Genomic DNA, 19,839 nt, shown 5'->3' with positions numbered 1-19,839 from the left:
CCCTGCACACAATGAATGACCCACATTCCACATGATTTTCAAGGATCTCACCAGACATTCATGTCTGTAAAAACCTGCTTGTAATTATCAGTGTTTACATCAGAAGTCTATTTTATTTTCATGATGCCTACTGATGCTAAATTATCTGAAATGAACTTAACAGTACAAATCAAAGGAAGACAGATCATTGTTTGGATAGACATATTGTAAAGTATTGCCCACCATTTCGTAAACTCATATCACTGAAAGCAAAGCAACTAGATACCTGAGCCACCACAAATACAATTCTGAATCATCAGAGTTTGAGCTAAATCCACATTTAGGTGCAAACTTACCTGACTCCTTCCTTATGTCTTCTGGCATAGTTATCCTGAAACACTGTCATATTTAAATCCATATTTATTATGAATCATGTTCTTTTTTTTCCTTGTATCTCAGTTATGAAATTATATTGACTTTTTAAAATTACATGCATAGGTAGATAATATTATCTACAAATTTTGTTTGAGAATAATAGAGAGGGCAATAAAGAAACAGGACTGTTGGGGCACCTGTGTGGCTCCGTTGGTTAAGCATCCGACTCATGATTTTGGCTCAGGTCATGATCTCAGTGTCGTGAGATCAAGCCCTGTGTCAGGCTCTGCGCTCAAAGTGGGGTCTGCCTGAGATTCTCTCCCTCTGCCCCCTCCCTACAAGTGCTCACGCACTCCCTCTCTGTCTCTCTAAAATAAATAAACACATCTTTAAAAAACAAACAAACAAAAAAATAGGGCTGTAAAACACTCGTTTAGATGGGAAAGAAGGATGAGAACAGCAAAAGGGAACACACCACTGAGAAGGAAGAGAGAGTGAGGCCTGGCAGGAAGCCCACAGAAGGTGTTTGATGAATGCCTGAAGATGAATGGGCTTTATGTAAACCTTTTTCTAGGCAAAACTGCCACATCCTTGTTTGTAATGGCTTACAGAAGTTGATCAGATGCATGGAAGGAACAGGAGCACCATAGGAAGGTAGACCAGCATCCAAAACCCTGATTCTGCCTCTCTCTTTTTTTTTTTTTTTAAACATTTTTTTTTTAATTTATTTATTTGACAGACAGAGATCACAAGCAGGCAGAGAGGCAGGCAGAGAGAGAGGAGGAAGCAGGCTCCCCGCCGAGCAGAGAGCCCGATGCGGGGCTCGATCCCAGGACCCTGAGATCATGACCTGAGCCGAAGGCAGTGGCCCAACCCACTGAGCCACCCAGGCGCCCCTGATTCTGCCTCTCTTATGAGTCATGTCAACTTGGACAAGTAACTTCACTTCTTTGAGTGTTGATGCTCACATTTGCAAAATGGAAGTAATAAAAAGGGCTTTACAAGTTGGCCTTCCTGAATCTTAAAGTCTATCACCATGTCTGGCATACCATATAGCCTTTGACATAAGCTGTTCTTAGATTTTGCCTCATTTCCTAGTATGCCTAGAAAGAGAGAAAAGCCAAGATGATAACTGCATTAGATACCTGCTGCTACATAACAAACTACCACCAAATTAGTGGCTTAAAACAACATATGTACAGTTGACTCCTGAACAATGCAGAGGTTAGGGGTCCTGACACCTTGCACAGTCAAAAATCTGCATATTTAACTACTGACTCCCCCAAAACGTAACCACTAATCAGCCTACTGTGGACCTGAAAAAGCCTTACCAATAACAAAAGTTGATGAACATATATTTTTATGTTATATATATTGTATACTGTGTCCTTAAAATAAAGTAAACTAGAGGAAAGAATATGCCATTAGGAAACTCATAAGGAAGAGAAAATACATTTATAATACTGTAATGTAAAAACCTTTGTTTAAGTAGACCTGCACAGCTCAAACCCATGTTATTCGAGGGCCAACTGTATTATCTCAGTCTCTGTGGGTCAGGAATCTGCACATGGCTGAGTGGGTCCTCTGATCAGAGTCCCTCACAGGGCTGCCATCAAGATGTCAGCTACAGGTGAAGGCTCAACTGGGGAAGCTCTGCTTTAACACTCATGGGGTTGTTGGCAGAATTCAGTTTCTGGAAGGTTGCTGGACTGAGGCCTTTGGTTCCTCGCTGTCTGTTGGTCAGCTGCCTCCCTCAGTCACTTGCTACGTGGGCCTTCCCAACATGGCAGGATGCTTTATCAAAGCATAAAACCAAGGAGACAGCGAGTCTCACAGCAAGACCGAAGTCATATCTTTTGTAATCTAGTAACGGAAGTGACATTTCATCATCTTTGTCATACTTATGAGCAAGTCACTATATTCAGCCCACACTCAAGGGGTGGCTGTTACAGAAAGTATGAATCCAGGGAGACAAGAATGGTGGTAGACAGGGAGGTATCTTGGAATCTACCTGTTACAAAATAAAATAGATAATTGTACAGAATTTCCTTTTAGGTAAGTGAGGAAATTAGCTGAGCCAAATATGTAAAAAAAAAAAAAAAAAAAAAAAAGTTTTCAACACCCAATCCATGTACCCTAACTTTTAAAAATTTAACTTATTGATTGATTTTAAAAGTGTTTTGTGTTTGGCAGATTCCTATTAAAATCTGACATAAAAGCCAGGAATATTCAAATCACAGTGCTCTTTAGAGCACCTGGGCGGCTCGGCTGGTTGAGCATCTGACTTTTGATTTCAGTTCATGTCATGATCTCAGGGTCATAAGATCAAGTCCCACGTCAGGCTCTGTGCTGAGCATGTAACCTGCTTGGGATTCTCCCTGTCCCTCTCCCTTTGCCCACACCCCACTTTCATACTCTCTTTCTCTAACAAAAAACAAAAACAAAAACAAAAACAAATAACAATGTTCTTTGATTATATAACCCAACCAGAAAAAAAAAAAATATGCTGAAAACTTCCTAATCTGACAGCCAAACCTCTTCTAATTGCTATGTTGTTCAATGTGGTTTCAAACAGAAATCATGGTTCTGTGTACCTGAACCCTGGCAATCCTCCCCTTCACTGAACTCTAAATAAAAATAAACCTAAAGGCTTAATGGATCATCCATTAAATGCTCTTTCTTAATTCCCACATCCCAAAATGAAGATCTACATTACCTTAAAAAATGAATTTCCTTATAAAATGTGGTGGTCTCCACTGAAATCTCACGCAAAGCACCACAATCTATACAGGTCAATGGTTCAGTGGTTCATCTTACAAGAAGAAGAAGAAATTAAAAAAAAAAAAAAAAAAAAACTTCCTAGAGCAATCTGTAGGGAGAAAAAAAATGAAGCGATGTGTACAGAAAAGCAGAAGTAGAAGATCATGTTGCCTATGGAGAATAAGTATGGGGAAGTATCCTGTTCTTATAGTCCTTCAAAAGATCTGGTTGTCCACCCTGTCCTTGGGTAACCAAGATTCTTTATAACAAATACCCTTTCACATAAACTAGCACAGTGGGTCACAGGCACCCGCAACCCAGAGTCTTGAACAAGGTACTTGGTGAACCAGCGCTCTTGCAGGACAAAGTCCCCATCTCTAGCCTGGCTCCCTACTTCTTCCTGATAGAACACAGTGAACAGCCTGCATTCAACTCCCAGCTCTGCCACATACTAGCCATGCAACTGCTGCTAAGTGACCTCACCCTTCCAAGCCTTGGTTTCATGATCAGAAGACACATGGGGTTGTTATGAGAATTAAGGGAATTCTGAGCTCCAGGCCATCGTGGAAGGCCTTCTGGATAGCACTCCAGTTGTGTGACCCAGGTAGCTGTGTTTAATGCAGCAGCTGGCCCAGAGGAAGGGCTCAAAAGTTAGCCATTACTTTATCTTTTTTAGGTCACATTCCCTACCTGACTACCACCAAAGCCACTGTCTTACGCATGTGAGGAGGGGCACTTTTTTTTTTTAAAGATTTATTTATTTGACAGAGAGAGAGAGATCATAAGTAGGCAGAGAGGTAGGCGGAGAGAGAGGGGGAAGCAGGCTCCCCGCTGAGCAGAGAGCCCAATGCAGGGCTCGATCCCAGGACCCTGAGATCATGACCTGAGCCAAAGGCAGAGGCTTAACCGACTGAGCCACCCAGGTGCCCAAGGAGGGGCACTTTTAACACAAATTGACACAAACATCTGCAACAATGTGTCAGTGGTTTTTCTGCTTCAGCTCACTATATTTTTCAAAATAAATATATACCGGACACTACACCACCACGCATAGTAAAAATTATGGTAGACATACTGTCTTTCAGGAAATCGTTCTCAATTGCCAAGACCTTGCTTTTGCTGCAAACCCTGAACCAAAACACAAAACAACATTCTACAGAAGTATAGGGCTCTGAAGTCAGTGAGACACGGGTTAAAATGCCCACGTATTCTTGGTCAGGTTTCTTATTTTTCCTAAGCCTTTCTTTTCTCGTGTTTTCAAGGGGATATTTCCTAAGATTGGGAAGGATTAAATAACTTATATAGAGCTAAGAACAGTAATAAAAGGAAAGTGCTAAATAATTATTAGCCTCTTTATTTCCAACCCTAGAATAACCAGGAATGAATGCATTCTACTTAATAATATACTAATAATCACTCAATGGCTCTAAGAAATAATTTTGCTATTAACTTCTCTGGGTCTAATCTTGTCAAGGAGGTTGGACTACTTCACCTTAAAGAAGCTGGGTAAGATTCTGAATCCAAATGTAATTAAACTTCGCCCTAAATGTAGGGGGGTCCTGCACTCCAGCTCATCCGGGATAGCTCTGGGCATCATTATTAATAGGGCCCCATTTCACTCTTGAAAGTGTCCTGGTCTGGATAATAAATTCTAGGATCACCTTAAAGTAAAATCTTTAGGTGAAAGATACACTTTTAAAATGTGTTGTTTCACATCAATGTCTGTTTACAGCAGTTTGTTAGGATTTAAGTGTTTTCTGTCTTGCCTCTGAAGCAAACTGAAACTAGAGCGCACTCAGGTCTCCGTGTCTACACGGCAAGTAGCTTTTCATACACGCCCGCCTTGGGAGCTATGACTGTGTTTCACAGGACGCGTGGCAGGGCGAGCAGAGGTGCAGGCCGTCCTGCCCAGCAGCGGCTGCTGTGGTTTACGGAGACCCACACTGCCCAGCACAGACTTACAATGAAGGAACTACACGACTCAACATGCCTCTGGCGCCAGACAGTATAAAATGCACTCCCCCATTTGCCATCGAATTTAACTCTCCAAAGCAGACACCATTTTCTGCTTCACCATGTCCTGTGCTCCTGCTGCTGTCACACAACCGGGTGGCCACCCGGAAAGCCAACGCATTAGCTCCCCCCCAGTTCTCTGAAGCTCACCTTGTAACCACCCAAGCCCCAGAACTTGCCTGCCTCGGTGGCTTGACCCTTACTTTCCACCCACTAACATGGATGTGAAGACCAGTTCTAGGTCTTCTTTCCTTGGGGCCCTGCCTAGAATGTCTAGCTTTGTTCATCAGCATCATGAAGCTAAAGCCAAAGATGACTGCTACTCAAGGTTATGTGGCTGGGTCTGCCTTTCACCTAGACCCTGCCCAATTGGAAAGAGGGACAAAACATTACCCCCTCCCCATTTTACACATGAAGAAACCAAGGCAGGGAAGGTCACACACCGGGAGTGCTTGAACTGGGAGTGAGTCTTCTTTTTTTTTTTTTTTTAAAGATTTTTATTTATTTATTTGATAGAGAGAGATCACAAGTAGACGGAGAGGCAGGCAGAGAGAGAGAGAGAGAGGGAAGCAGGCTCCCCGCTGAGCAGAGAGCCCGATGCGGGACTCGATCCCAGGACCCTGAGATCATGACCTGAGCCGAAGGCAGCGGCTTAACCCACTGAGCCACCCAGGCGCCCGGGAGTGAGTCTTCTGAATCCAGTGGCCACCTTCTTCCTCCCATACCAGTGTTTCTCAGATTTCAGCAGGTACTTACAAGGTCAGCTACATAATTTGCAAGGACCAATGAAAATGAAAATGTTGGGTCCCTTGTTCAAAAAGCAGAAGAAAAACATTTTTCATTCTTCTCTGGTCTTCCTCATGATGGGCTGCGGTGTTTTTTGTAATTTGCTATTTACCACTGGGCTCCTTCCCCATGGGGATACTTACAGGGTAAGCGCAGACTCTCAAAGATGCTGTGAACCTCACATGGGACTGGACACACACAGCACACGCACCCTACCCTGACCTCCCCACATTCATGCCCAAGTCCCCAGTGGAGGAGGCAGAAGGCAGCAGGAGATACTGGGCAGGGACAGAAGAGCCAGTAACTATCGTAGCAGGATGGGGGACACGAACGGAATCTCCAAGCACCCCGCACATGCTCCAGGGGCCCATCAGATTTCCTTTACAATACACAGGTCCGAAGACAAAATCAGTAAGAATGTCAAGACAGCAACTCCAGAGCATGACACCCCAAGCACAGAGCACTGCTTCTGAGCACAAGACCCCGTACAGTCACTGCTCACACAGCCAAGAAGGTGGCCTTGTGCCGAGCATCTCGTTAAAAGACACAATCTGAATAAGTCGGTCTGGAATGGCCCTGAGACCGTGCATCTCTAACCAGCTCCTCAAGGACGCCACAGCTGCTGGCCTCAGCCTATCCCTGACTAACAAGCTCCTACAACAGGTCTCATTTTTTAACTTGTTTATTATGTCAGAGCCAATTACCAGCCTTCTATTTCATTATTCAAATAAGGCAGCCATTAAAATAGGTATTAAATACAAGTCACTATCCATTGTTTCCTTAAAATTTGATGGGTCAGAAGTACCAAATCTATTCATATTCATGATACCCTCCTGCCCAGGTCTAAAGACGTCATAAACAGAGGTGTGCAAAGCTACTTCTGCACACACTCGTGTCACACGGGGGGCCCCTCATTCCTGCCCAGGCAGACACTGCTCTCTCTGCTCAGAAGGGCCTGTTACTGGAAATTGTCAAGTCCAATTTTCCAAAACAGGAGCAAGGGCCCATTTCCTCAGCTCATGGATGGACGCAGCAGCTGAACAGTATGCATCCTCATTCCGGAATGGCAGCAACTGTGACCTCTAAGGAAAAAAGGGGACAAGGCTTCTCAGAACCCCCACAGCAGGAGCTGTCAGACTGGAGTCCCACTCTGAGTCAACCCACGTGGAATACGGAGAATGATATCTCCAGCAAACTGAGCCTCAGTCTCTCAGTCCCTAAAATAGGGCCAATCATGCCTGCCACTCTGTCTGCCTGTGCTCACTCTGACAAATAAATAAAATCTTTAAAAAAATTTTGGGACGCCTGGGTGGCTCAGTTGGTTAAAATAGGGCCAATCACACTTGCCCAGCCTCCTCGGATGGAACCTTTGATCCAGTCACAGAAGACAATATGCAAGTTTGTGAACTACAGAGCTCTGTGCAAGTCCGAAGCTGCTGCTCTTTAACAGTCTAAGAAAATGCTACAGGTGACGAGTGGATGGTACCTTCCAGCCTGGTGTTCTACAGTACGTGAGGCGTGTCTAGGGGGCAGAGAGCGCTAAAGGAATATGTTCTTTTACAGGTGGACAGTCACCTACACGCTGCATCCGTGCATCGCACGAAGGGTAGCCCGTGGAGCCCAAAGAGTAAACAAAAGCAAACACCGTGTTTCACCTGCTTTGTTGGCGAGACCAAATGAGAACTCTGGCTACCTCAACTGGAATGATGCCTTCGGTCTCCGACTGGTTATTTTTGGAACACTTTATGGAATATTAACTTTATTTGCTCTAATTCTGCAGGAAGCCACATTGGAAGTGCAAGGAAATAAAAATGATTAAGAAGCTGAAGTGGAAAAAAAAGGTAACCAAATATTTTGCCGCAACTTTCATTAGCTAATACAGTAACTGCTTCTCTTCAAAAACGTGAGATCCCAGTCGCTATTCCTGCTCCAGTGCTAATATGACAACATTCAACACAGTTTACTGACTGGTGTTAGCCAATTTTTTTTTCATTGTCTGTTTGTCCAGAAATAAGCATAAGTAAAGAAATGATTATAGGAAAGTAACATTCTAAATCAGTGACAGTGTTTTAAAATTTAGAATGTGGCAGTGGCGGCGGGGGTGGGGGGGTTTGAAGCTAGCTGACCCACTAGGGAAGCAAGCTCTAGTCTAAGCTCCAGGTTATAGCCCACTGAATTAGCAAACCACAAACAGTAAAAAATCAAAACAAAACTTGATGTATTATTTAAAGTACACTTAGTTTCTAGACCCCCCAGGTTCACACAGCACATTGTTTTTTTAAAACCAGGTCTTTACAAGAGACACCAGCCTTAAGTTATACAAAAGAGTTTTTTAATCCCAATTAGTTAGTGTCCTTTGTTGATATTATTCTGCTTTTTCTGACCAACAATAATGAATAACCCACAAGCGCTAATGAATAACTAACTCCCTTTGTCTCCAAGGACAGCGGAGCCCAACAAAAAATGTCAGAGGCCCTAAAGTAAAATAAAAAACCTTTAACAATGAAAATCTTCCCAATTAGACAGTCCTACGGGTACTGCAAATGTGGAATTGTCTTAAATATTTAAATAGCTGTGTCAAATGTGCTTAAAGTGGGGATCATAAAACTGATTTCCCAGATGCTTTGAAAAATGCATTTCTGCCAGTCTAATTACAATTCATAACTGCTGAACAGGAAGTAGAGAGAAATGCCATTCTTGGTACAATATAACTGAGGGCCTGGCAGGGCCTGGAAGTTGCCCACGGTGGAACACGGTCCAAGCTCACTTGGTGACTCAGATAAACACAAACATTCTCATCTCGGTACATGAAAAATTTATATGTAGTAAAAAATCATTTCTAAAACTAATTTCTGCTATCTTAGAAATGTAAAGCTCTAAGTAACTCCTCATTGTAGGACAGAGCCCATAAACAAATACACTGACATTGCTGAGAACCAAGCATCCCACTACCACGTGTGCAATGAGGAAGTGTGAGGAAGAACTCTGTAATGCCATGTTTCAACAGGAACACACCACCTTCTGATATATTTCCTAACTCTGTCCACACACAGGGCCTAGAGGTAAAGACACCCCAGAGTCAATACAAACATGCTTTCATCCGGTTTTCCAAATATTTCCCACCAGAAGGGAACCAAGTGTTTTTGAAAAATGGCTGATTCCAGGTCCGGGGCAGGGAAGTACTTAGTGGGCCTGGAGTATCTTGTTCTGTGTGAAAGCAAGGAAGTGCTTCATGGGAACATAGCGAAGGGCATCAGGGCTGGCTTGAAGAGGCTCCCACCTGCCAAATCTGGGACAATGTCAGCATCGAAAAGATCAGTGATGGTAATGAATTTTGGCACAGGGACTTTTTAAAAAGAATATCTGAGGTCTGTAGTGATTCTCCAAAAAAAAAAGGAGAAAAACAAGTTCCTCTTTCCAGAAGAATACCAACTACTAAACGCAGAAGGAATACTGGAATGAGAAAACCACTGTTACGCAGTTAATAATGTAGTAACTGATTCACACAGGCATCATTGATGGAGAACAATATATCTGCATAAGATTATGTATGAATTTTGAAAGGGAAAGAGTCCACAGTGCAGAGATCCTGGGGACACCACCTTCGCCAGATGATCAAAAGCAGCACCACAAACACCGCGACAAATGAGCATTCAGTGCTCCCAGTATATATAATCCACAAATAACCTACACGGTACTCCTGTCAAAAACATTTAACCCAAACCAAATCAGGAGGAAATGATCAGATGAACCCAGTTGTGAGACAAGACAACTAACCCGAACTCCAAAATATCAACATATTTTGTCAAGAAACACAAAGAAACGACAGGGGTAGAGGGCCACTCTAGAAAAAAGGAGACTAAGGAGACACGACAACCAAACATAAGGTAGGGTTCTTTAGTTCTTTTTTTTCCCTTTTTTTTAAAGTAGGCTCCATGCGCAATGTGGAGCCCAACATGGTGCTCAAACCCACAACCGTGAGATCAAGACCTGAGCCGAGATCAAGAATTGGGCACTTAATCCACTGAGCCACCCCGGTGCCCTGTAATGCAGGGTTCTTGACTGGATCCTGAATCAAAAGAAAAGAATAGCTACAGAGGACATGTGGGCTATAAGTGGGAGGAAAACAGTATGATAAGTAAAATAAAATATAAAATAATAATATCAGGGTGCCAGAGTGGCTCAGTGGGTCAAAGCCTCTGCCTTTGGCTCAGGTCATGATCCGGGGTCCTGGGATCGAGCCCCACATCGGGCTCTCTGCTCAGCAGGGAGCCTGCCTCCCCCTCTCTCTCTGCCTGCCTCTCTGTCTACTTGTGATCTCTGTCTGTCAAATAAATAAATAAAATCTTTTTTAAAAAAAAGAAAAAATATATAAAATAATAATATAAAAAATAATTTGATTATGAATTTAAATATGTATTATATTTTAAGATATAACTCTATATAATCAATACGGTTGTATCACAGGTAAATTCCTTGGTTATGATTCATGCATCCCAGCTGTACAACATGAAAGACACCTGCTTAGCAATTTAGGGGTGAAGGGTCAGAATGTCTGCAACTTACTCACACGTGGTTTGACTTCCTTGAGAGAGAAAAAGGTAGCAAATGCTAAAAAGTGAAATAAAATATAATAGAACATAATACAAAATAAGATAAAATCTAGCTTTTTTTATAAAGATAAATTCAGGAACTAAGAACGAGTTTTATTTATAAGTAAGTTATGTACGACTGACTAAGTAGGGATAGTTGGGTGGAGCTCCTGGGAAAGCCAATTAAAGAAGGTTGATTTGGAGGGAGTTGTCCCTTTCATCCTTCTGCCTTTAGTCCTTCCTCCTTCAGTCTTCTTCAGAAGACAGACACCACAGCAGGATCAGGAGCTGTGGAAATGCAAAGGGAAGCTCCATGCCCGTGGACCTGACATCCCTGAGCTTCTAACCATTAGCAGCATCTCCGACCCTGGGCTGCTCTTTGTGTAAGAAAAATTAACTCCTGTGACGTTCTCAGTTCATGGCATTCTTAGCGTCTCAGTAATTTTTTCATGGTGCCCCTAGGCCAAAAGAAACAACTAACACTACCTTTTATTAAGTACTTCAGTGCCAACAAGTTAATAGTATTTATGTACCAACAACCTATTAGCTGTTTGAAAAAAATAATATACATAAATTAAGAATAAAAGTATTTTAATTTCATTCTTAAATAACCGGTCTTCCTGGTGGGATATGCATTCTAACTGTGCCCTCTACTACTTCAGTTCTTGGAATCAGATTGAATACTACCACCTCAGCTCCCATTCCATGCTGATTTTCACTTAGAACTTGCTTGTCTCTATTATTGTGATAAAATACACATAACATAAAATTTAGCATCTTATCCAATTTTTTTATCTTAGTTTATTTATTTATTGAAGTAATTTCTATACCCCATGTGGGGCTTGAACTCAGGACCCCGAGATCAAGAGTCACACACTCCGCCAACTGAGCCAGCCAGACACCCCCAATCTTAACTATTTTTAAGTGTATATTAAGTACATTCACACTGCTGGGCAACCATCACCACCATGCATCTCCAGAACTCTTTCATCTTCCCAAACTGACACTCTGTACCAACTCAACTCTAACTTAGCATGCTCCCCTTCCTCCCGTCCACAGCAAACACCATTTTACTTTTTGTCTTTATGATTTCACTGTTATAGGAACCTTGTATAAGAGGAATCATACAATATCTGTCCCTTTGTGCCAGGCATAATTGACTCAGCATAATGTCTTCCAGGTTCATCCATATTGTAGCATATTTCAGAGTTTCCTTCCTTTTCAAGGCTGCATACTATTCCACGATAGGTATAAGACATACATATTCTTTATCCACTCATCTGCCTACACTTGGGTTGCTTCCACCTTTTGGCCTACAGAGTACTAGCTTTTTTATCACAGCTACTGAAAGCGAATATGACATCACTAAAAGGATATAGTACAATTTCATGTTGAAACTGTGAACCTCCTTAAGCTAATAGTTTGCCCAAAGGATGCCACAAATACTTCTGTGGCTTCAAAATTAAAATTATCCCATGGTTCCCCCTGAGTTTTCTATGGTACTCCAGTGTCCCTGGCACACTATTCGACAACCATGCTCCACAATGTGAAAGTCACTTGTTTTTTTAGCTTTTAGTTGAGTAGAACTCAATCCTTAATTAACATAAACACTACAATTAAATTTCTATCTCTCATGAGGCTCCCACTGGAGATCTGTCCAGTTCTCCAGTCTTTAAGTCAGATATCTGTGTGGCAGTCCTTAAATGATGTATTTCCTGTACACAGTTCCTCTGGATTCCTGAGAGATGGCATAATGACCCTCAAGGCTTAGAAAATGTATTTTCTTCACCACCATGTAAACTGTGCTTGGCCCCAAAGCAATGGTACCCCCACACACACACTGTGATGGTTGGTGTTATACATCAACTTGAGTGGCTCATGAGGTGCCCAGATATTTGACTCAATACCTTTCCGGGTGTTTCTGTGAGGGTTTTCAGATGAGATTTACATTCAATCAGTAGACTGAGTAAAACAGATTACTCTTCCTAATGTGTATAGGCCTCACCCCAACAGCTGAAGGCCTGAAGGGAACGAAAGGCTGACCTTCCAGCAAGCAAGAAAGAATCCCTCCCTAAATGACTGCTTACAAACTGGGATATCAGTTTTTTTCCTGCCTCTGAACTCAAACTGAAGCATCGTTTCGTCCTGGGTCTCAAAGCTGCTGTCTTTCATAAGGGAATTACAAACCACTGCCTCTCCTCGTTCCAGGCCTTCAGACTCAGACTAGACCTACACCATCAGCAAGCCTGGGTCTTCAGCTTGCTAACCCGTCTCCCGTGTCTTGGGAACTGTCAGCCTCTGTAATCTATTCAGACACAGGTTATGAACAAGGGATGGGTCACATTCAGGCACAGATACATTTCCTGTTGGTTCTGTTTCTCCAGAGAGCCCTAACTAATAACACCCACAGTCACAGGTGGTTTGGTACCTATCCTGGGCTCAGGGCACTGTCAGTAATTCATGACAAAAGCCTCAGAGAGAGGTCACCTTCAAGTTTATCATATCATCACATCACACGATCCCCAAGGTCAAACCCTTACACAGCTCACCAATGTACCAATGTACTCAAGATAGGTCCAAACTCCTTGTCACCTCCTCCATAACCTTTATCTGGCCTCTATTTATTCTTCCCCAGTCTTGTCTCTAACCACAGTCTCTACACCCCCAGTGTGGAATCAGGCAGAAATTAATGAAACACACCATGATCTCTCCCCTTCAGGTTTTGAGGGTGATTTTCTGTCTATCCAGAACAAGTTCGAGACAGCCTCCTCTCTCCCCTCCAACACACTCAGACATACAATTTGCATGATTGCAAGGCTAGCTCCTTATCCTTCAGGTGTCTGCCCAGATATCCTACTCTCCTCCTGGATCCATTTATCAAGCATGGGCTGGGAACCCTCCAAATGTTGCCCTACTGCTGTCAGTGTATCCCTATCAGAGCTTTAACTGTGTTTTTTTTTTCTTAAGATTTTATTTATTTATTTGTCAGAGAGAGTGAGCACAGGCAGACAGAGTGGCAGGCAGAGGCAGAGGGAGAAGCAGGCTCCCCGCCGAGCAGGGAGCCCGATGCGGGACTCCATCCCAGGAAGCTGGGATCATGACCCGAGCTGAAGGCAGCCGCCTAACCAACTGAGCCACCCAGGCGTCCCTAACTGTGTTTTATTTTAACTGCCCGTTTATTTGTCTGAATTCTCCTAACTCCTTGAGGGCCAGGACTATGTTTTATTAGCTACTGTATCCCCAGAACAGGGGCTCACCTTTAATACATCCTCAATAATTATCCGCTGAGTAAATGATTAGATGAAGTTCAAACAGTCCTAGATCACCATTCTTAACCAGTTATTGGCTTAGCTTAGGAACTGTCAACCAAGACCTGAAAGGGGCACATTCAGCCACTGCTGGCATCATCCAGAGCGGTAGCCAAGCTCCAAGGCTAGAGGGGATAATAATACAGTTATCCTCAATCCCTAATCCAAGCTCAAGCATACCCCAACCCTGCAGATCCAGAACAGGCATGGTAAGCTTGGAAGCTGAGCAAGGAGCCAGAAAGTTGAAAAAAGAAGAACCAGGGGACAGCACTAATTTTTACAAGAGTTCCAAGATGTATTAACCCTGACAGTTCACTATCCCTGAATTACTGGAAACTATTTTTTTTTTTAGCTATGAATATAATTATAACCACTTCTGGTCACCATCAAAGTAATATCCCCAACCTCCTTACCGATGGCAATGCTGAAGTTATTTATTCTTTCTAGAACTTAGCTCCTTTATCAGTTAATCAACACTAGCAAACAACTCGGGGTTGCCGCGAGGGATAACTGAGATTTTACATTGGAAGCACTCAATACAGTAGCTGACGCATGCCCAGTTAGGACATAATAATAAGAAGTTATTATATTATCAGCATTAATAATGCCAGCCAGGATTCAACGCAAGTATATGTAATGAAAGCAAGCTACATGCAGTTTATTAGACAAGCAGGAGCTGCAAGACTTTACTGGGCCTCCGCCCCTGAAAATCCAAACACACGAGCTCGACATCACAGTTTGCCTTACCATGGACGCAGCAACCTGACAATGACGCAGCCGTCTTGGATGTGCCCCCAGGGAAAGTTTTTCCTATACATACACTAAATATCAGTAGGTGTAGGAAATAAAGCAACCTAAAACCAAACCTAAACCAAGAAAAATAGATAAGAAAAGAAAAAAGCTACATATATAGTTTCTTATACTTTAAGGTTGTATAGTTTAGGGTTTTTTCTTAATCTGCCCATTTACACCATGCAGAGGAATACAAAGACACTAAAACAACTTTAAGGATACAAATAATTATTCACCTGAACTGGGTGGGTGAGTTATGAGTTAACTGGGTGAATGGCTATTCAAGCTGCTAATAATCTTATTTAGTAGTGTACACGCTTAATATAAACATTTAAAACCAGATGCTAAAAATACCTAAGGGCATATAGAATTGTTCTATTTTACATAACAAAGCTATTATTTCACATGAGGTACATACTCTCCCTTTTTCTAGCCCAAACATACATTGCATGTGCACTATCACCCATTAAGTCAACATCAGTTTCTACAGAGTGTGCCGTTCACCTAATTTGCTATTCTCTAACAATTATTCATGATTTAAAATTTACATTATTCAAACACTACTGAATTAAAAGCACACACTCTCTCTCCGCATTTCAAATTAACCAAGTGTCTAGTTCTCTACAAACCCCAAAATACATCCTTTCATTATTCTCTTCTAGCTTCCTCCCCTCTTGTCACCAGCTGTATTACAACACTTAAGGGATCTGCTCTTAGAATAATTTTTTATCATTTCTATGTACTAAGTCCTCACTTCATTGGCTGTTAAGCTTTCTCCCTTTTTATCCTTTTCTTTCCAAACCTTTCTTCTGGCACCAACATGCATGCTGACAGCTCTGGCCACCCCTGTCCACCGTGACCCAGGGAATCCATTCCCTCTGTGCATCTCGAGGGTGGAGACTTGCTACAGCAGCTCTTCCCTGCCTCTACCATCACGCACCCTCACTCCCTGTTTCTGAGCTCCCTGTCTCGCCTTTTACCCTTCTTCACAGTTCTACGAGGTATCACGTTTATCACTGTGGCCTCCTCCCCTTCCCATGCACCTACACATCCACCCCTCAGCAGGGAAGCTACAGATCATCGTGACACCATCAGCTTTGTCCCTGACATTCAATCCTGTAGTTTTCCATAAGATTTGCTGGCAGAGAAAAATCTGGAAAGGAGAAAAAAAATCGTTTCCACTTTTAAAAGATCCCAGAAAGACAATCCTACCTTTCCCAGGATTTGGAGGAAAAGGACTTCCAAACTCCTGCTGCTTTGGCTTTAAAGTGTGTGGCCCTGACATGCCTCCAGCCTGGGTGACCTGGAATCGTGGCTTCCCATTGGTGAGCACTTGTCTCCTGGGGCTCAAGGCAGGCAGATGGAGGGGGCTCTCGGCCATGTTGCTCTGAGGAGCCGTCCCTCCTCCTGAGGGCATCTTGAGATGGAGGCTGTTAGCAAGGCTTCCAAGGGCAGGGCTCGCTGTGCTGCCACAGGACGAGGGACCAGGAGTCCCAGAGTGGGCTCGGATGGGAGGAATGTGTTGGCCACTGACCATCCCGGGCCCCTGTGGGGTTCCTGATGTCCGGTGGAGACTCATGCTGCATGACCTTCCATTCATTCTGAAAAAACCTGTGGCCAGGATGGTCAAATATCCAATGTCACTAATGACTCCTTTCAGGCAAAGTCCAATAAGTTATCCATGGTGTGGGATATTAGCCTGTTTAAAAAAATAAATGCAGGCATTTTTAAAAGTAAAAATGAAAATAGGTAACAGTGAGTTTTCAACCTGTGTAGCATTCATAGGAAGAAAAGAAGCACTCTTAGCAAAACGGCCTTTTACGTAAAGCGGGGTCATCAAACACATGGGTCACTGGCAGGCCCTCTCCCCTTCTGCATTCATGGTAGACGTGGATTATGGATCACTGTATTGTTTTGTTTGCCACTGAGCCCTTCTCAATACAGTGCTCTTGGCAACCACGACCAATCAACTGGTGCCAGCTTGCAAAATGAAACTTACTTTGCTCCATAGAGGATCTGTCCATACTAGTTCACTTTTGCTACAGTGAGTCTTGGGAAACCCAAAGCATTACCTCTGTGATCTCTGAGACCAATGCTCCAAAATTTTCAGTAAACAAGCAAAAGGCTAATAAGGCCTCTACATGAGATTATGAGGATATTAAACCACGTCTGATTTTTACCATAAGAGCAAAGTTTTCAGTCCCTAGGCTTACAAAAGATAAAAACAGGAGTCTGGGACTCTCGCAAAGACATCATGGACCCATATATCCAAACACTCACAGCAGCATCGGAGTCTTGGTTCCCTAAGGATTCTGAGTTACGGGGATGGAAACAGAATCAACATGACAATACTCTCACCTTCTACCAAGATCCTAGAGAAGGAAAAGTCTGTGCAAAACACTTTATGGAAAGCATCCTGCAAGAAGAGCCCTTCTAAAGGTAAGTGTGTTCACCATACACCACACACAGTAAATCAACCATGGTTCCACAAACGTAGCTCCGTCTGCCATCCCAGCACCCCGTTCCTCAAGTGGCGAAGAGAGAACCAACAGCACTGATACGACCACAGGACATAATGTCAGTACTCCCTGGTTACAAATCTTCAGGAAAGTTCTTCCCTCCCTTAACCAACAGCTCCCCAAAACATATACAGACTCGAGGTGACTAAGCACCACTATTGCAAATGATTGACAAAGTCACACTTTGTATTCTTTTGCACAGATATGATAGTCATGAAAAGAAGCCAAAGCTGAACAAATACAGGAGAGATGACTGAGTGCAAAGCAGCAAGTGGTCAGATATTCTCAGCTGGATGATTCCTACTTTGTCTGTATGATCCACTCCGTGTCTTAGACAATTATTCCCAGCCAGCTCCCAAGCAAATGGCTCCATTCGACATTAGGGACAGAACAGCACAGAGGGAAAACTCTCTGTGAAGAGGGTTTTTTTTTTCTTCTTCTTTATCCTTTTAGAAAATCAAAAATCAAGCACTCACTCTGCCCTCTGCAAAGTTTACTCTGTGTGCCCGAATGTTGAGAAACTTCAAAAATTACTAACAATATAACATTTGGAATGTTTTCCTCATCTTTGCCAATTCTCTACTTTATTAAGAATTCTACCGGTCTGCGGGGCGCCTGGGTGGCTCAGTGGGTTAAAGCCTCTGCCTTCAGCTCAGGTCATGATCCCAGGGTCCTGGGATCGAGCCCCGCATCGGGCTCTCTGCTCGGCGGGGAGCCTGCTTCCCCCTCTCTCTGTCTGCCTCTCTGCTGACTTGTGATCTCCCTCTCTCTGTCAAATAAATAAATAAAATATTTAGAAAAAAAAAAAAAGAATTCTACTGGTCTGTCGTATTTCATACTGCCATGCCATCCAGTCCTAAGAAATGCTCTGAGGTCCGGCTCCTGCCCTTCTCTCCACTACCGTCACCAAGAATGGACAAGGAAACCCAGCTCAGCCAAACCTGATAAGGTTTGTTTTATGCTTGAAGCTTTTTTCATGTTTTAAGCTTTTTTTTTAAAGATTTTATTTATTTATTTGAGAGAGAGAGCACGAGATGGGGAGGGTCAGGAGAAGGCAAACTCCCCACTAAGCAAAGAGCCGGATGTGGGACCCAATCCTGGGATTCTAGGATCATGACCTGAGCCAAAGGCAGTTGCCTAACCAAGTGAGCCACCCAGGTGCCCTATGTTTTAAGCTTAAGTTGTTTCATGGAACATTAAGAAGTGAACCCTAGTATCAAAAATCCCAATGCCTTCGCGGCTATGTCCATTTAAGAACTCCAGTGTAAAAAAGAAAAAGAAAGAAAAAGGAACTCCAGTGTATTATCAGCAGGTCTGCTGAGTTGTGGGTTGGCTACGAACAACAATCATTACATGTCTCTGTGCTTTGCCAGAGGATGTTTCCCATCTATTCTCCACACATTCATAAAACTGTGTTTTCCAAGTACTCTGAACCTTGCAGAAGAGACCACTTATTCAGCACCAACCAAAATAAATAATTAAGTATATGTGCTGGATTGGCAATTTGCTGAAAATGAGGAATCATCCAACATGACTGGCACTATGAGTCACCCTGAGTCCGTGAGACAAGTGTCTGTAGATTTGTAGAGTATGCCCACTTACAGGTTTTTTAAAACAAAGGAGTCCTTTTTGTCAGCAAGATCACATACAAGCAAAAATCTGGATGAAAAGACGTAAGTAGGTACTTAGCATTAGGTTAGATCATTAAGAGGGTGAGTCTGCAAGAAAAATAATTAACATGCAGAGAAGTTAATTAAGTATCAGACACTCATACCAGCCTGTCAAACTGGACTTTTATTTTATTTTATTTTATTTATAAACTGCACTCCTGTTTTAAATAGCTTTAGGTAACGTAACAACAATAACAAAAATGCATTTAAATTTTATCACTAAAAAGGCGAAACCAGAAAGTAAAGTGATTAATGCCATAAAGAAACACCAGTAAGGCAATGGCATACAGGCTAAGAACACCAGCCTCAAGACAAAAATAAAATAAACTCTATGCGAAAATATGACTAATAACCCAGTTTTTACATTAATTATGCCAACAGATATTTCAAGCATTAGAAACCAGAATTTAAAAATCAATTTTTTCTGTCAGTATTATAGTACTTTTATACTTTTTAGCAAGGCCCTGTGATCATTTATAATCCTAAGTCCACGTGTAACAAAAAAGGAACAAACTGCTAACTTTTCAGGAAGACTCATCCTTACTGAGTCAGAGTGCCAGGACACCTGAGTTCTACTTCTAGCAAATCATTTATAACTTCCCTGGGCTTACAGATTTCATCCATAAAACGAGGAAGTTGACAATAAGCAATACAGTCTCTTGAAATTCTGATCCCCCAGATAATCAAGATAAGGAAGATTATCAAAAATACCCACTTAAGGTGATCAAAGATAAACCTGTAGATTTTATATCTATGGCACTTAAATCAAGAGGACAGAGCAGACATGGAAGCAAAAATAGTAATCTTCATCCACTCCACCAAACCAAGAGCTGATAGGAGGTTCTCACCTCAGCAGTGTGTTGTAAGACAACACTTACCTTAATAAATGGACCTCGGGATAAAATTTGCCTACACTTTGCCAAAAAACAAAATCACAACTAATCAATATCAAAACCTAACTGGTAGGATTCCACTGGCAGATCATTTTTCTATTTAAAAACCTATTCAAGGGGTGCCTAATCGGTTGAGCACCCAACCCTTGATT

At 42.5% G+C, this 19,839-nt stretch overlaps 1 protein-coding gene across 1 annotated transcript in view; it reads right to left on the bottom strand.

Moving 5' to 3' along the window:
• The window catches only part of LOC111153641 (GLIS family zinc finger 3), a 425,946-nt gene extending 409,741 nt beyond the window's left edge, over window positions 1-16,205 (bottom strand). Inside the window, exon 1 of the mRNA XM_022512786.1 lies at window positions 15,818-16,205. Within this exon, the coding sequence (XP_022368494.1) occupies window positions 15,818-16,205 (388 nt within the window). The remainder of the gene's footprint in view (window positions 1-15,817) is intronic.
• Between the last annotated feature and the right edge of the window lie 3,634 nt (window positions 16,206-19,839).

The sequence above is a fragment of the Enhydra lutris genome, unplaced genomic scaffold (genome assembly GCF_002288905.1).
Source record: "Enhydra lutris kenyoni isolate GAN:26980312 unplaced genomic scaffold, ASM228890v2 scaffoldscaffold33, whole genome shotgun sequence".
NCBI lineage: Eukaryota > Metazoa > Chordata > Mammalia > Carnivora > Mustelidae > Enhydra > Enhydra lutris.
Note: the sequence above shows the minus strand (reverse complement) of the source record. Positions and strands in the feature narration are given on the sequence as shown.